Consider the following 17,059-nt stretch of genomic DNA (forward strand, 5'->3'; position numbering starts at 1 on the left):
TAAAAATAATAATAAAACCTTGTTTGATCAGCCATCAAGGACCTCAAGAATCAAGAATTCTTTATTGTCATTATGCACCACATAACACAATTTTGTTTGGTAGCTTTCGGCATAAGAAAAAGACAAAGACACCATACTTTAAAATATACAGACAGAAAAAAACAGCTAGACACACTATATATATATATGTACAGAAAAATAAAAATAAAGTAAGATAAGAATAGAATAAAATAAAATAGAATAAGATCAAATAAACAGAATAAAATGTGCGATGAATAAAATGAAATGTACAATGGATCTTAGCAGCAGAGGAACGTACAAAAGTGCAGCACAGCGCACGTTCCAGTTTCAAGGCACAGTGAATGAGTGTGAGGATGGTTTCTATTGTGGCTCTGTAGAAGTTTGCGAGCAGCCGAGAGGAGAGTCCAGCCCGTTTCAACTTCCTGAGGAAGAAGAGCCTTTGTTGGGCTTTCTTCACCAGGTGGGATGTGTTCAGAGACCAGGTTAGATCAGATGTGATGTGGATACCCAGGAACTTGATGTTATCCACACGCTCCACCGCCTCCACGTGTATGAGGAGTGAAGCGTGTTCTGTCTTCCTGGACCTCCTGTGATCCACAATGACTTCCTTGGTTTTGCTAGTGTTCAGGATGAGGATGACCATTGTGTCAGGTGCTGAATCTCCTCTCTCTAGGTGGTCTCATCATTGTCCAATATGAGACCCACCCCTGTGGTGTCATCTGCAAATCTAATCAACATATTGCAGAGCTTTACATATTATCAGCATTTCAAGTCTTCACAGGTTTGATCAAGTATCAAATGAATTAATGACTGAAATGAGAAGAATCTCAAATGACAAGTCCAGTAAATCTATTTCATTCTTGAATACACCCTCAAGCTGCAACGTGTGGTCTCAGAAACTCTACTGTAGGAGGAGAATAGTCACTATCAGGGGTTTAAACGGGGGCCACGCCTTAAGTTCACTTGTCTGGAACAGGTGAATGACTGTATTTCCTGGCATATGGCTCTTCGAACCCAGATAGCAAGTTAGTGAAAACATTACCATCATAATTATTCTACTGTATGCCAAGTCTCCCATGGATCTTTGCGAGACCACAATCGCGGTTGCTCACCAGCGACTGCTCGGTAGTGGCCACTCTTTCCTGTATGCTCTTTGGTTAGTCTAACGTCGTCAAATATCGCGGTAGCCGCCTCCCTAATCACTACGTAATGTGCCGTGCTGCTTCTAGCGGCGCTGGTGACAGTGCTGAAAGCTGTTGGGGTGAGTTTTTATTATTAACCTTCTCGTTTCATATAACAATTCAAACATTTGTTGGTAATGTGTCAGTAAGACTTTTTTTTCTGTTTTATCCAGTGGTACTTTAAAAGTGAGGGCTTTATTCGGCTCTTAGTCATACGCGGAGCTCGGGCCTGGGTGGGGGCAGCCGTGGCGTGTTTTTCCTCACCATAAATCACCACACACACAAGGATTTAGTAGTCCATCAGCATGCTAGCTAACTGTAGCCGCTATTAGCCTGTTAGCATTGTGAACGGCCTAGCCACATTGTCATCGGTGTATATAAACCACTCTCTATTTCTAAAACGTGTCCCAGTCTACCAAAGAGACGGCACTTGGGTGAACTTGTTGTGTAAAACATTACCGCAAGACGCGACATTTTATTAGAATTGAGCAGGAGCTTCCGAGCGCAGGTCGTACGTAGCTTCTTTGTTGTCCCGTCCTCGTGCCGCTAGTTCTGACAACGTTATCTTTCCGTTATGTGCGTATGAAGAGAATAAACTGTGCTATTGCTAATCAAGGACAATTTATTTTGACCTCGATTAGCCGCAGGTGCACAGGGCTTTTAATGGCTAAGAATTGGTCTTTGCGTCACTGTCATATCGGCTATTCCAAATTGAGCTTTTGTCTGTTCAGTTTCCACCACCACATCCAGTGTCAGACGGAAGTTAGCAGTGCGACCCAGTTCTACAAAATATGATTTTATTAAAATAAACTAATAGTCTATTATTTTATGGATACCGAATTTGTCGGGCCACCAAATCGGTTTGTAACAAGTCTCAAAATAAGTCTTTACCAAGTGTATATAACTAAGAATTGAACCCACGAAACATTAAACATGACGTTTTGTAGGATGGAGCTTGGTATGCTAGTCTCGGTGTACGAGATTAACATGACAGGGTGCTCACTTTCCGCAAACTTTCAGATCAGTCTAAACCAAGTACCTGGAATAATAACCAATTAGCTAAAAAAATAAACCTGACTTTTTAATTATTTGAGTTATCTTGTGGCGTATTAATACTGTCGCTGTGAATTAATTTCCATTTTAAGAGTCGGAAACGCCCGGGGATATTGGCTGTTTACGACTTTAGCGTTAGCGAAATGCTAATCTGCCTGTTCTGTTTGCCCACACAAGGTCATTGAGACGATTACTTTTATACCTAACTGTTAGTGTGTGCGTTATTCTGACCAACGAGCTGTAAACCAGTGTAAAATAATCCACGTTCGGTTGTCTGGGCACACACTTCAGAGTTTGACGTGTGAAATTAGCTGGCTAGCCTAGATGTGACGTTTTTGATCGCGGTGCATGCCGCAACGTGTTGGATCAGGCCATGTTAGCAGTTCCAGCTGAGGATGGCGGATTGCTAGGAAGTCACATGGCTGGTCCTGTCAGGGCGGTTGTTGTTCGGGCTCAGACTAGGGTAGCACCGACGTGTTAAAGCTTGCGAGACTAGAGACCTTATTGCGCGTTTATTACCTATTTTGTCGAAACCGGGGCAGTCTGATTGATTCCCAGTGTTTCTTGTTTAATGATTACCGAGCCAAACTGTAGTTTAATGCACATTAGAAAGTGCTGAAACGACCAATCGGTGCTTGCGGTTTAGTGGGTGGACTGTTTTTTTTTTTTTTTTTTTTTTTTCTCTTTCTGCGTCACCAAAAACTGAAAAAGGGGGAGCAGAAAAGGCCATCTCCTCCATGGTTGTTTTCACTTAAGTGTAGTTTCTGTTCTCTGCTCATAACCTTTAACCCACTTACCCAATCCATCTTGTGATGACTGACTTATTTGTTTGTGCTATCACTAGTATGTACAGCTTTCGTTACTGTGGGTCTAGTATTTATCCAAACACTGCAAATGAAAACGGAATACAAAGGTGCTTGTTGGTTAATCTGGATTTGACATTTGGATATAAATACCAAGTAGGCACCTTCAGACCTCCACCCCCCACTGCTAGGAGCCCCATTTGAACATAAATACAACATTATATATTAACTTTCCAGGAAGCACATGGGGAGGGAGTCATTGCAACACAGTCAGAGCAGAACAGATATCATGTGGCCTGAGTTGGCTCACCCAGCTTGTTTTCAAAGCAGTGTATTTAGGTCAACAACACTCTGCTCTAACCTACTGATGGAGATCAGTTTCTTGGGTTCCAACTAATTTTAGCAAAATTTACATATGTAATACACTCACACAAATGTTATTTGTCTTGGCCTGAAGGTGAGCTTCACTTGTACAATGAACTTGTGTAAGTGTGCAAAAACAGCTATCTCCAAAACAGCTATCGGTTGACTGACAAAACAGAGGGCCTTGGTCAGAAATGGAGCCATAAATATCATGGCCTGAGCTGGAGGTATGCACAAGGACTTGTTGATCCACAGCTAATGTCTGCTATTCAGCTGCCTGGCATTATGGGCTGTATCCAGTGGCATCTGAGGAAAACCTATTTTTATACTTGTGAGTCTGGGGGCAAAGAATCTAGTGTTCTCAAAAAAAAAAAACACTTCAGGCCACTGGTATTCAGGGTTGTTCCTCTTTTTCATGTGACAGAAAACGTGGAATTCTCATCACTACTGCAGACTCCTGGAGCCATTGGGCCTTTTGTGTTAACTCTAAATGTTTGATATATGAAATTGTTGTTAATCAACATAAATTGAATTGAATGATCAGTTTTGCTCAGCCAACCAAATCTGCTTTTTCCCAACAGTATGAAGTGAAACGGAACTGAATTTTTGTACCATCCGCAACTGCTTCAAGTTCAGATCATAAAGAAACTGAAGATAAACCTCCCAAAACAAGCAAAGTTGCAACACTGAAGACACGTGGGGAAAAAAGGATCACTTCAAGGGTTTAAAACACAAGAAGTAACCAAATCCTGAAACGACCAAAGAAGACGCACATCAGCCCAACTGAAACACAGAAGAGAAGCAATCCTATGCCCAAGCATATTCTGAGAAGACGATAACTGATCTGAAACCAGAAGTTTGTGCCTACTCAACAGCTTTGACAAAGCACACGTCCCAACGCTGCTCCTAGCCCTCCTCATCCTCACCACACCACCGACTCACAGCGGGGGTGTGGAGTGGGCTGCTATCTGCTAGTTTTTTTTTTTTTCCCCCATAGTTCCCCGTCTTTCCTCCCTCTTCTCCTCCCACTGTTTTTCATTGTATTTTTCTAAGCAGTGTTATTACACCTGCATTTGCCTTTTTTGCGCTAGATTTCTCCCCCTTTTTTGCTTTATGCAACCATATAGAACTTGTGCCAGAAACCTGTAATAAGTGTGTGTGTTCAACTGTGTGCGTGACAAGATCTGCAGAAACTGCATAGTCATCAAGATCCAGAGAATTAGAAGATTCAAGACGACAAATAAAGGTGGGTCTCAATTGTTGTCCCTTCATAACATGAGACCTGTCATGTTATTGGTAACTGTGCTTTTTGATTGTTTGGAAGTTCATGGTTTCATTTGTCATGTTTCTCCCCAATATATTGAAAATTATTCCCTGACTTCAGGAGTTGACTTCAGAAACTGTAATTGGTAAATTCCCTGATTGTACACATTACTGTTATATGGATGTACAAACACAGACTGTGTAACTCTCAATTCTGATTCAGTTTGGCCAGCTGTGCTGATCTTTGGCAGCAATGCAGAGGTTGTTTTCTTTTTATTACTGAATACAAATAAGTTCAGTTTGTCCTGCTTGTTTGCTTCAACACCACCCAACTTTGACCCACCCAACAGGTGTGCAACTATTTTAAAAATGGTTTTCATTGCAACTTTTGTATCTGGATTTGTGGTCTCTTCAATTAGTTTGGCATTCTCAATTTTTGAATGGCAGCACCTTCAGTGGTTGGTTGTAGGAGCTGATTTCACTGATTAGTACACCTTCAACCAGAGAGACATGTCAGTGAAAGCAGCTTCTGCAGTGCTTGGTTAGAAACGAACCTTGTATATTCATTTCTCTCTACACATGATTACACATGTTGCTATCTGGGCTTGAAAGCACACATAATGTGGAATGACTGTGATAAGCAATACTGAGTTGAGTATTTGATTTTGTCACGTCACTGACCTCTACATTGCCGTTTGTTAAAAGATAACTCTTCCTAAAACCTCACATAAGCCAGATGTACTCAACCGCCACCACCTCCAAACAGCTGAAGTGATTATTCAATTTAGTTTGAGAAATGATTTGATTGCCTTCCCTCACCCAGCCCGCACCTTTTTCCTATTCTGTCGTTTTGAAGTCATATCCTCCCTAATTTTTGCTTTTTCAACTTCCTCCCTGGGGGGCAAAAGCCCACAGCTATTTTCCTTTGTTTATGACACTTAGCACACTGGCTGACCTATCTGCCTTACCCGTTATGTTTGTTCCTCTCTTCACCCTTGCAGACATCCAGCGGTGTATCATTGGGTGGTTACATAAAAAATAGTACTAAACAGTGAAGCAAAAAAAAAAAAAAAATCAATCTTAACAAGTAATCAAGTTCAGCAAGTGCTCAAGCAAGTTTGGTCCGAGTTTATGGGAAAATATGGGCAGCCCCTGGAAAGGCTTTGTTGAGTTTACCTTGCCTGCGTCGCCACCCACCGCGTTTGTTAGCGCTGACCTGAGCAGCACCTCCCCTGTCGGACTCAGCCTGTCGCCATATGGCCGATCCGTAAGTTTCACCTTCCCACCTCTTTTCTACGTGCCCCACCCCATCGAACACCCATCCACCTACCTTGCCCCGCATCTCTCTGCTGTGAATGGCCTAACCTCTTTCATCCTTTCGGGCTCCCGAGACTAGCCTCTATTCAGTTATGTTGTTGCAGGGTGAGGGGTGTTCTGCTGATTAGACTGCAGAAATTTGGTGCTTTTAACATGTCCTGTAAAGCCATTTTTGGATTTTTTTCCTGTATTTTTACTTTGCATCACAATCCTTAGTAAGGCCGTGACACAGGAAAATCATGTTGGGCTACATTAATGCTTGTACGTACCACCACTCAAATAAAGGACAACTCTGAACTACGTACTACTTGTTCTGTAGGAAAAACAAATGAATAAGTTAAATGGATAGTATTTATGTACTTACCCATCAGAACTGAACCTAAAACCCTCTTTAAGACCAAAAGGTTTTTGTGGATTTTTTGGCATAATCACTGCACAGGCAACCAAACCAAATGTTTAGGCATGTTGCCTGTGTACGTGGGTCTTTAATGTCCTGTCTTAAAGGATATTAAAGATGTGTTCTGTCTTCTTTGAAGAGTAGCTTGTCATGATAGTGCAGTACAGGACCTAACAGAAGAGGCTGTTCTGGGACCCCCCTCATAACCCATAACCCATCACCAACTCTCTGTCCACTGTAGATGCACTGCTATTTGACCTATCATTTGCATTTTCTGATTCTCCATTTCAGTAGTTTAATTTTACTTGACCTTGAGTAAGATTTGTGACTTAATTTCAACCACTTCACCTTTAGTGGTTATATTAAGAAGCTGACTGGGCTGTAGAGCCATTCCTGTTTGAATGCACATAGTCAACCACTTATTAGTGCTATTGATTGATGCCGTGATGTGTGATTGTCATGGTAGAGTTTCATTACTGAGTGTCCTTATACTTTTCTGCTTGGTATTTTGGTGTCAGGATTTCTCACAGGGTTTGAGTACTGGTGGTGGTTGTGATGAAAATGGCATGGGAGAAATCTTTGTCCATTAGTAGTATTGTGTATTGCTTTGATTTTGTGAAATATATATATGGTTGGCCCCCAAAAATTGGTGCCAAGGGCACACATTGAGTGTTGTATGAACTGTCGGAAGAGTAGCAAGGTCAAGTAGAGGATATAGTATTTTATACCCTAAGGCTGGATAGCTGGTTTTGCGTCATAACAACTCAACAACTTATGATAATAGATAATAACAAAAACATTAAATGCTATGTCTGTGCTCCTTGTCAAAGCTGTTGCCTCCTTCCAACAGCATATTCAAGTCCTATCCCCAGTGTCAGAAATGGAAAGAGGGTCCTCTGAACCTCCAGTGGCTCGCAACACTGGCTCTGCCCCATCTACCTCTACTGGTCCCATGCCTATCCCCCGCTCCTCCTCTGTCTCTTGCCATCCCCACCCAGGAAGTAAAAAACACAAGCGGACCCCCTTGTATCAGAGATCAGTAAGAGGGCATGTTCGGTAGTGCCAACACTGACTTAACAGCCCCATCAACTGTTGTTGTCCTGTGTCTTTTGCTAACAGCATGGTTTGTAGTTATGTGAAAAGGGTAAACATAACAATCTCTGTTTGTAGTTATGTGAAAAGCAAGTTCAATCAGATATTAGTGGCAGATTCCCGTAAATGAATTTTACTGGTATTGCAATATAACAATTGCTGGTTGGTTGGTTAGTAGAGGGAGAGTTATTGAACATCTCTGAATATCTCTTACCACAATTTGCATGAATTTTTTTTTTACTAGGTTTTGATGGTGCTTAAATGATTTAGGACTAAACTCACTTGGAAAATTGAGTGAATTGTAGGTTTCAGAGCATGACACCAGGAAGTGTTGCTAAAAATTGTTTTTCCAGTCAACAGTATAAATTAACTTGATGCTTTTCAAGACATTATCAATGTGTGATCCCTCGGTTGATGGCCAGATAGCCCCTGAAGGCTCTAATGTAGCTTTACATTTGCTTTTTTCCTCCCCACTTCCTCTGAAATGTGCTGTACCTGCATGTTTGAAATGTTTTTTTTTTTTTTTTTTTAAGGTTGGCATCAAACCCTGCATTAAACAACTACTTTTTTTAGTCTGCTTCATGTTGATCCACTACAGGATGCATTTTAACACTTGCTTCTTCTCTTCCCTAGATGAGTTTTGACCCAGGCATGCTCCATAACAATGGGCACACTGCGTACGCAAATGGCACAGGACCTGGCATTAGAGAGACTGGTGTGGTGGAGAAGCTCTTGACTTCCTATGGGTTCATCCAGTGCTCTGAACGTCAGGCTCGTCTCTTCTTCCACTGCTCTCAGTACAATGGCAACCTGCAGGATCTTAAAATAGGAGGTAAGAGGCTTTGGACTTGTTTACAAATCATGAATACCTACCTGACTCAATCTTCATTTGTTGAAAAGGAAAACACTTGAGCTACGTTACTGAAACTTGTTGTCCTCGTTTTGTTTGAAGTGTGCTAAGTGTTTTTGGTGTTCTTCTGCTCCTTTCTCCTCAGATGATGTAGAGTTTGAGGTATCCTCTGACAGGCGCACTGGCAAGCCCATAGCAGTGAAGCTGCTAAAGATAAAGCCAGAGGTGCTGCCAGAGGAGCGCATCTCGGGCCAGGTGGGGCCAGACCTGCACGCCTATCCCTTTACTGTGCTGCATGGTTATATTCATCCAGTTAAGGAACACCATTTTATTTTTGGTTCTGTCCTTGTCTGTCAACTTATATGGCCCATTTGTGTTTTTTGAGCATGGGGTGTTATTTGAAGTACTCTGTAAATTTTGATCCCCCTCTAATCCCACATAAAAAAAATAAATAAATTAAAAAAAAACATTTTACATCAAGATTTTGAATACATTTGAATTTCAGATTGGCTCATTGTTGCTGACATGCATGTTTGCTGGAGATGTTGAATGTCTATTGAACAAATATGGTGATGTGATCATCATAATGCACAGTGGCTGTATTCATTTCTCTGAATGCTCACAGCAGCTAGTATAGCTCAGTTGGCTAGTCTCAAACAAAAACAAATCTGACATGTACCATTCTGGTTTCCGACTGTAAAGAGTCAGTGGGCCTGCCTGCTGCATCATTCAGTTTGGCTCAGCAGGGGAAGGCAGAGGCGTGCTATATCAGACTGTCATGCTTGGTTCAACTGTCATGTACAGTTCATAAAATGCAAGTGATGCCACCTGTCTTGTAATGCATTCACATAATAAATATAACTCTACATTCAGTGTTCACTGTGACTCCATGAAGCCAACACACTCATGCTGACACATTGGCTCACTGACTTGTTGAGTCAGGTTATCAACATGCTAAAAGACATTAGGAGGCTTGACAGTCTATACGGGTTTTACACTGAAGTATAATCATGCAAATGCAACTCTAACCTGTAGATGATGCGTGCCACATTTGACACTTGATATACTTGTTACTGTGACATTTGAAATTCAGCCATTTCATTCATCATGTGTGCAGAGAGATTTAGTTGGGCTGTGTAATTTGAATGAATATTCAAGATGGGTAAAGCAGTGTGTTAATGGCCTCCACCTGCATTCTCCTCCTTTTCTGTAGGTTGTCTCAGCAATCCCAGTGCACTTGGATGGAAAATCTGCTCCTGGCCAGGTGCCCACTGGCAGTGTTTGTTATGAAAGAAATGGGGTAAGAGGAGTCACACGGATTACAGCATGCTTGATCAATATAATGCAGAATGTCAGTGTAGTTGTTAGTTGTAGTTGTTATCTGTCCTTTTTTGTAATAGAGACAACACTCATTTTTTTCATGCTTGGGTTGGGTTTTCTAACTACTCACTTACATCTCTGTCCACTGTGTATGATTAATGCTGGTGCATGTTTTCATGCCAGGCGACTGGGTAAACATAACGATCTCTGCCTCCACAGCAATTTTCTGTCCTTCATGTGTATGCACGCTTTTACTTTATTTTATTTAGTGGTCTTGAATGTGAAATAGTTTAAGGATCAGTAAGTGTGTCCCAAACCATTTAACAAAGTTCAACACTGGTATGACTTTCCACAGGAAGTGTTCTACCTTACCTATACTCCTGATGATGTGGAGGGCAATATCCACCTGGATACGGGTGACAAAGTCAGCTTTTACATGGAGACCAACAAGCAGTAAGTCTTTACACCATGTCAGCATTGTCTTAATGATTCCCAGCTTGCACTTGATTTTAATTTTTTTTTCACTCTTGTATTTCAGTACTGGTGCAGTCAGTGCTCGTAATATTCAACTTGTGAAGAAAAAACAAATGAGGTGCCAGGGCGTGGTGTGTGCTACAAAGGTAAGATCTACTTATGTCATGACATGAATCTATCTTATGGAAATGAGACATAGTATAATTATCTTTGTGAGGGCTGAATGAATGCATTATCAAGAATAGTTGAGAGAATGTTTCCCATAAAGTATGCAAGTAGTGCTAAGCCACTGGAATTCTCATTTTGACTGGTAGGCTGATGTACCTGTTGTCTTTCAGGAGGCCTTTGGATTCATTGAGAGGGCTGATGTGGTGAAGGAGATCTTCTTTCACTACAGCGAGTTCAAGGGTGATCTGGAGGCTCTTCAGGCTGGAGATGATGTCGAGTTCACCATCAAAGACAGAAATGTAGGTGTTAAACTTTTCAACTATACCATCCACAAATACATGATTGACTACTGAACGAATGTTGTTTTTTTTTGTTTGTTTGTTTTTTGCCAACTTTGACACCTGTGAATCTTTAATGACCTTCCTGAATGTGCATATGAAATTGATACATTTTATGTTCTTGTGGCATAGGGTAAAGAAGTAGCTACAGATGTGAGGCTGCTCCCCCAGGGAACAGTCATCTTTGAGGATATCAGCATTGAGCAGTTTGAAGGCACTGTTGTCAAGGTCATTCCCAAGGTTCCTACCAAAAACCAGGCAAGTAGATCACAAGTCTGGCAAGTTGAGACTTGAGGATTAAACGCCAGCGTGCTGTGACCCATGAACCAAGAATATAGCCTACTACATTGACGAGTCTTTACTTCTTGCTCCCACAGAACGACCCTCTTCCAGGTCGCATCAGTGCCCGGATTGGTTTCACTGACAAAGAACTGCCGTTCGGCGAGAAGGACACAAAATCCAAGGTGACCCTTTTGGAGGGAGACCACATACAGTTCAATATCTCCACTGACCGCAGAGACAAGCTGGAGAGGGCAACTAACATCGACATCCTTCCAGACACCTTCAACTTGACCAAGGAGACACGTGAAATGGTGAGGATTACAAAAGAATAAGAAGTCAGTGTGATTTTTTTTTTTTTTTCTTCCCCCCCCCCCTTCCCCCTAAAACGGTCAATTATATTATGTAATGCATCATTTATGAGTTAAAAGAAAGAGGTATCCACATGTATTGAACAGAAGTGAATGCCTATTCATTGATGGCAACTGTGTCACCAAATCTCTCTAGGGGGTGATTGCAGCTATACGCGATGGCTTTGGCTTCATCAAGTGTGTGGATCGGGATGCTAGGATGTTCTTTCACTTCAGTGAAGTATTGGAGGAGAGTCAGCTGCACATTTCCGATGAAGTGGAGTTTACAGTTGTGCCTGTAGGTCCTGTTTATAAGCTTTTCACAAAAGTATGTATTCTGTGTTATTTCTTAAGCAGGCACATTCTTATTATTATTTGACAGTAAACTAAAGTAAATGTCCTGCTGTTGCCAGGATATGCTTTCAGCCCAGAGGAACCACGCAGTGCGCATCAAAAAGCTGCCCAAGGGCACAGTGTCTTTCCATACCCAGTCTGAGCAACGCTTTATGGGTGTGGTGGAGAAAGAAGTTGTTGCCATCACCGCCAAGAATGCCAGTCCCACCAAGGGCAAGGAGAAGGTACAATAGTGCATATTTATGACAAATATCATTGCTCATGAATCTGCCCCCCATGAAAAACAGCAATGGCCCTGTTGGTCCTCCCCAACCTACTTCATCTATCCCTCTTCCCAATTTTTGTTTTAGTTCTAATTTTCCTCTTTGCTTTCTCCTCCATTGTCCTCCTGTTCATGCCCCTTGTTGGTTAGAAAAAAGACAAGGTAGGCCTGAGACCTTCTGCATGAAGCCACATGAATAATATCACACAAATATTAATTATGCTTATATTTTAGGCAGTTGCACAAGCTTTTACCAATAGTCTATAAATATCACTAACATTTTTTAATAAGAAATAATCACTTTATCCCAAGACTAGATGTCGAATTTTAAAGGTCAGTACTTGACAAAGAATGCAGTGTAAGAATGCTGTTCTTTCACATGTGATGTTGACAGGCCATGCTGTCTAATAAGTGTCTGTTTCTCTTATTTTTCAAGGGTAAAGTTGTAGAAAAGGTTAGTCTTTGCAGGCTTCTGGCCCATTGATTGCCGCCTTTGCCTCTTAAGTTAACAGCATGGTATTTGATCACCAATTAACCCACAGAAACATGGAATTAAACATCAGTGATTCAGTGAGTAGTAGGGCTGCACAATTAGTGCTGAAACAGGAGTCCTGATTACTTGAATGGTTTTTGGGAACAGCCTGTCAACTGTCTTTTTGGTCCTTCCTAAATGATAACATCACCTGCATTAGTCATTAAATCAACATTTCTTTGACGTCCGTTACTCTGTGGTCCTTTTTTTGACACTTGAATTTGAGATCGTTGATGAATGTTTTTACATTTAGAACAATTGTTATAATCTAAACAGTGGGAAGAATACTACAAAAGATTCTGAAGCATAAAAACGTTAATCCATTTTCTGTGATCAGCCAGCCCTGGCCAGCTGTATTTGTATATCTATTTTTGTCTGTCTTCTGTTGGGAATAAATGTGGAATGATGTCAGTAAATTGCATTCTGTTGGAGGTTCAGATGATTATTCTGAACTACCGAGAAGGAATAAAATATGTGAGAAAATATGTGAGTATTACAGGACTGTTCCCAATAGTTGAAACTACAACAATTGGTAATTATGCAGCCCTGCATAGTAGGCTGTAACTCAGAGCTCTTGCCGTAGACTAGGCTAATGCTAACCAACTATGCTGCTACGGAGTGATGCATCACACACTGGTGCCTCTCATATGCTTGTGTAGGCTATCTTCACACCATCTAATACTCTCAAATCCTCTGATTGAATAATTTGAGAAACTGGTAGCTGAAATCAGTTTTGTTGAAACAGGTTGAGAGACATGGTATTGGCTGGGGCCAGCTGGATCAAACATTGGTGACACTCAGATAATGTAGGTTTGATTTGTTGCCCTCTGCAGGAATCTGAGGAAGGAGTGATTGCATATGAAGACTGTGGAGTGAAGCTGACTGTGCCATACCATGCCAAGGACCTAGAGGGAGGAAGTCACCCACAGGTTGGAGATAAGGTATCTACTAAGTGACACTGGGATTTAGAATTTAGGATTTAGAAATTGAAGTAATTAACTCAGCTATTGCAGACACTGATAAAGAGGTGGGCGATATAAGGTCACCTCAGTGTTTATTTTGTCTATGCTGTTTGAGACTTTTTAATGTTTGTCCTCTAGGTGGAGTTCTGTATCAACGAAGTGAAACGAACTGGGCTACAGAGTGCAGTCTCCATCAGGGTCCTCAACCGTAATGCCTCCAGTGCCAAGAGATTGCATGGATTTGTTGCCACACTGAAGGACAACTTTGGTTTCATTGAGACAGCAAATCATGACCAAGAAATTTTTTTTCACTACAGGTAGAGGTTTAAGTTCTAGGATGCCTTTAGTTGCTTATTTATTTTATTGCTATTATTCAAATATCTGTTTGATAACCAAGTTCCAATATATTTGTGCTTTCTCCTCAGTGAAATGTGTGGAGACTTGGAGAACTTGGAGCTGGGCGACACAGTAGAGTACACTCTCTCTAAGGGAAAAGGAAACAAAGTCAGTGCTGAAAAGGTTACCAAAGTGGCTGCAGGTACAAACAGTTTAACTCTAGCTGATTTCTTTTAATGAATCATGTCTGTAAGTCAACACGGCAGTTAAAAGTGCCTACAAATAAAAGGCATATGAAATCTTTTGTTTTCCTCTTTTAGTGAATGGCATTGGTGAGGATGTTGGTGTGACAGTGATGATGGGGAAAGTCATCCGTCCTTTACGCAGTGTAGACCCCTCCCAGACAGAATATCAAGGTCTTATTGAAGTCACAGAGGAAGGTTGGTGTAAAGTTATGGTGGGACTTGCAGCCCCAATATTCAAAGCATGTTTTTTCTTGGGGAAAATTACAACGATAACACCCGCTCCATGGTCGTTGCAGGTGGAACTAAAGGCCAGACTTATCCCTTTGGAATCATGAGTATGGCGAACAAGGCCGATTGTCTGCAGAAAGGAGAACTAGTGAAGTTCCAGGTTTGCACAGTAGCCCAGACTGGACAGAAGATGGCCTGTATTGTAGTCCCTCAGCGTAGAGCCATGGTGGAGTGTGTCAAAGACCAGGTAGTGATCAGTTATTTATTTATAGTTTCATTATTGTTTGCAATACTTAGAATCACACGTGTTAGAAACCTCTGATTTTAAATCTTGAAGTTTTGTTTTGTTGCCTCCAGTTTGGCTTCATCACTTATGAAGTTGGTGAGAGCAAGAAGCTGTTCTTCCATGTAAAAGAAGTGCAAGATGGCCTGGAGCTCCAAACTGGGGATGAGGTGGAGTTCTCAGTTGTCCTCAATCAACGCACAGGAAAATGTAGTGCCTGCAATGTTCGCAGAGTCAGGTAAGGGCTCCAGCTGGCTGCAGACAGTACGTTTACTTTTTCAAGTGACCTATAATGAAAATATTTGGCCTCTGTTGATCTTAAATTCTTATTGTGCCCCTAACATTACAGTGAGGGACCTAAACCAGTGGTCACTCCTCGCCCTGACCGTCTGGTGAACCGACTGAAGAGCATCACTCTTGATGATGCCAGTGCTCCTCGCCTGGTCATTGTGAGACAGCCCCGTGGTCCTGACAATTCAAAGGTACAGCCAAGCCTGTGCTATTGTACATTTGGCCTGTATTTTGAAAGTAGCCACTGTTCTGAGCTGTGTAATTTTACTTTCTTTATTATTATCATAGCTTCAAATAACAATTTAACTTATTTTATTATCTGTACATGCACTGTATATCAGGACAGTTTACTGGATTAACTGTTATGTAATGTTCAATAATAGTTAGAATTGGATAACATTTTAGATTTTCCTTCCTTAAAGCTTCGGCTTACTTGAACTGGGCATCATACATAAGCCTCAAGATTAACAAAGCTTATCCTCTCATGTACAGGGCTTCAATGTGGAGCGCAAGACTCGTCAGCCTGGTGTCATTGACTGAGCAATACAGAGCCCGCCTCCATTCAGTGTTGGTGGGATGCTGTCCCAAAGGGCAACAGCAGGAGATAAGGGAATTTGATTTGACACATGCTTGTACACACAAACTCATACACAAAACATACACACACACACACACATACAGTAATCGGCATGTGTAATCTATGTCCCCATCGATACCTGCGAGGGAACTTTTCTCATTCCACAGTTCCCTGCCTCCCATGTATGATGTACTTGATACAGAGTCCACACTGCAGTGTACATGGGATCTCTTGAGTGTGTGCGTGTGTGATGTATCCTAGAAGTGATTATAGTGTGTAATGGAGGTATTTGTTTCTGAGGGCCTTGCCCCTCTAAATCAGAGTGATGACTGTGTGGCTGTCTATGTCCCTATCTTTTGAATCTGCTTTGTCTGGAATTCTGCACCTGTAATCTGTCCAGTAGTTTGCTTGGGTGAATGAGTGTGACTGTTGGCATGTCTTTGAGCTTCTGCTCCATTTTTTTTCTCATATATTTGCTCCTTTACCCATGGAAACTTAAAATGGTGTCATTATCAAGTTTCCACTACTGTATGCTTTCCTACAAAACGCATAAAGCAAAGCAAAGTTCCCTCCATAAGGAGGATCATATTTCTCATATGTGCGAGCTTAAACTGAGGATTCTTCTCTGCTCGGTTTTTTGAGCAGTTTTAAAATGCTTTATTGAAGAGCTGAAGTGAAAGCATGGTGTGTGTGATGTATGTGAATGTCAAAGTAGTTAATCTAATGGGATTTACTTTTACCAATCTGGAGCCTTTAGATACCTTTTTGGTATTCACATGCTCCACTAAAGCAATTTTTCCCAGGTGCAGAATTCCTTGTGGCATCTTATATCTGCAGTTCTTTTATACTATGTTTTTTTTTTTTCTTGCACATATTTTTGCTTTTTTCCATTGAAACTCAATCTGCTAATATTGAATAAAGTAAGAATAAGGTGCCTAAAACTACAAGCAAAACGAAATGGAAAAAAAAACAACAACAAAAAAAAAAACAAAAAAAAAACAAAAATTAGATGTATCCTCTGTTCCCAGCCAACCGCCAAAATATTCAGAACAATCTTAGGGTGGCTGTCTTTTCTAGTAGAAATAATACTGATATGCATCCCAAACCTGTGGGTTGAACTATACTGTATGTAATGTGTGCTTTTTTTTTTCTTAGTGAAAGTTCAAACTTCAGATATAATAAAACAAATTTAACTTAAAGAAGGAAAAAGGTAAAGTATTAGAAATTCAGTTTAAAAAAAACAAACAAAAAAACATTAAGAATCAGGATATCAGTTATTGTGCTCTGGAGATTGGTGGGTGAGCTGTTGTGCCTCTGCACATTAAGTTACAGTCAATATTAATTTCAACTTTAGAGATCACCGGGTTTCAGTTGAACCACATACAGAGGTTCTCATGTACTTTTGTTAATGGTCTTGAATGAAACAATTGAATTAAAGTTTTATGAAAATCATGATGTGTGTTGTATTTGTCTTTTTTTTTTTTTTTTTTTTTCAAAGAAAGGCCGTAAATCTGTTGACTAGATAGAAAACTATAAAGTAGCTGTGAACATAATTATCATGGAGACCATTGTTATGTTGGCACTGACTTGAGGGCAAGAAACAACCTCAAGGTATTTGCAGTCTTTATTACAAAACATGAACCAGTTATAACAAAAAGACAAAGGTGCATGTGCATAGTAGAGAAACAGCTACAGAAAACAGTGAGGAGCATTAACAAAC

General features: G+C 40.9%; 1 protein-coding gene and 1 long non-coding RNA gene across 8 annotated transcripts; one reads left to right on the forward strand and one right to left on the reverse strand.

Moving 5' to 3' along the window:
• Nucleotides 1-43: 43 nt before the first annotated feature.
• Nucleotides 44-3,995, reverse strand: LOC127142550 (uncharacterized). The gene is made up of 2 exons (XR_007813372.1): nucleotides 2,775-3,995; nucleotides 44-748 (listed from the first exon to the last, which is right to left on the reverse strand). It is a non-coding gene; the product is annotated as an uncharacterized LOC127142550 (long non-coding RNA).
• csde1 (cold shock domain containing E1, RNA-binding) lies at nucleotides 1,117-16,791 on the forward strand. Of its 7 annotated transcripts, none has more exons than XM_051071059.1 (22): nucleotides 1,117-1,282; nucleotides 4,003-4,667; nucleotides 5,686-5,951; nucleotides 7,249-7,437; nucleotides 8,124-8,322; nucleotides 8,486-8,652; nucleotides 9,554-9,640; nucleotides 10,016-10,113; nucleotides 10,199-10,280; nucleotides 10,473-10,601; nucleotides 10,773-10,898; nucleotides 11,018-11,233; nucleotides 11,427-11,597; nucleotides 11,683-11,847; nucleotides 13,251-13,358; nucleotides 13,518-13,696; nucleotides 13,805-13,917; nucleotides 14,036-14,155; nucleotides 14,257-14,435; nucleotides 14,546-14,709; nucleotides 14,821-14,953; nucleotides 15,255-16,791. In XM_051071059.1, the coding sequence occupies exons 3-22, from the start codon at nucleotides 5,826-5,828 to the stop codon at nucleotides 15,300-15,302; spliced, it is 2,799 nt and encodes a 932-aa protein (XP_050927016.1). In that variant the 5' UTR covers nucleotides 1,117-1,282; nucleotides 4,003-4,667; nucleotides 5,686-5,825; the 3' UTR covers nucleotides 15,303-16,791. The 7 variants fall into 7 exon arrangements, with proteins under 7 accessions (XP_050927016.1, XP_050927017.1, XP_050927018.1 ...); XM_051071060.1 differs by having other exon boundaries at nucleotides 11,427-11,567; XM_051071061.1 differs by having other exon boundaries at nucleotides 8,486-8,595.
• Nucleotides 16,792-17,059: the final 268 nt, after the last annotated feature.

The sequence above is a fragment of the Lates calcarifer genome, linkage group LG6 (assembly GCF_001640805.2).
Source record: "Lates calcarifer isolate ASB-BC8 linkage group LG6, TLL_Latcal_v3, whole genome shotgun sequence".
Taxonomy (NCBI): domain Eukaryota; kingdom Metazoa; phylum Chordata; class Actinopteri; family Centropomidae; genus Lates; species Lates calcarifer.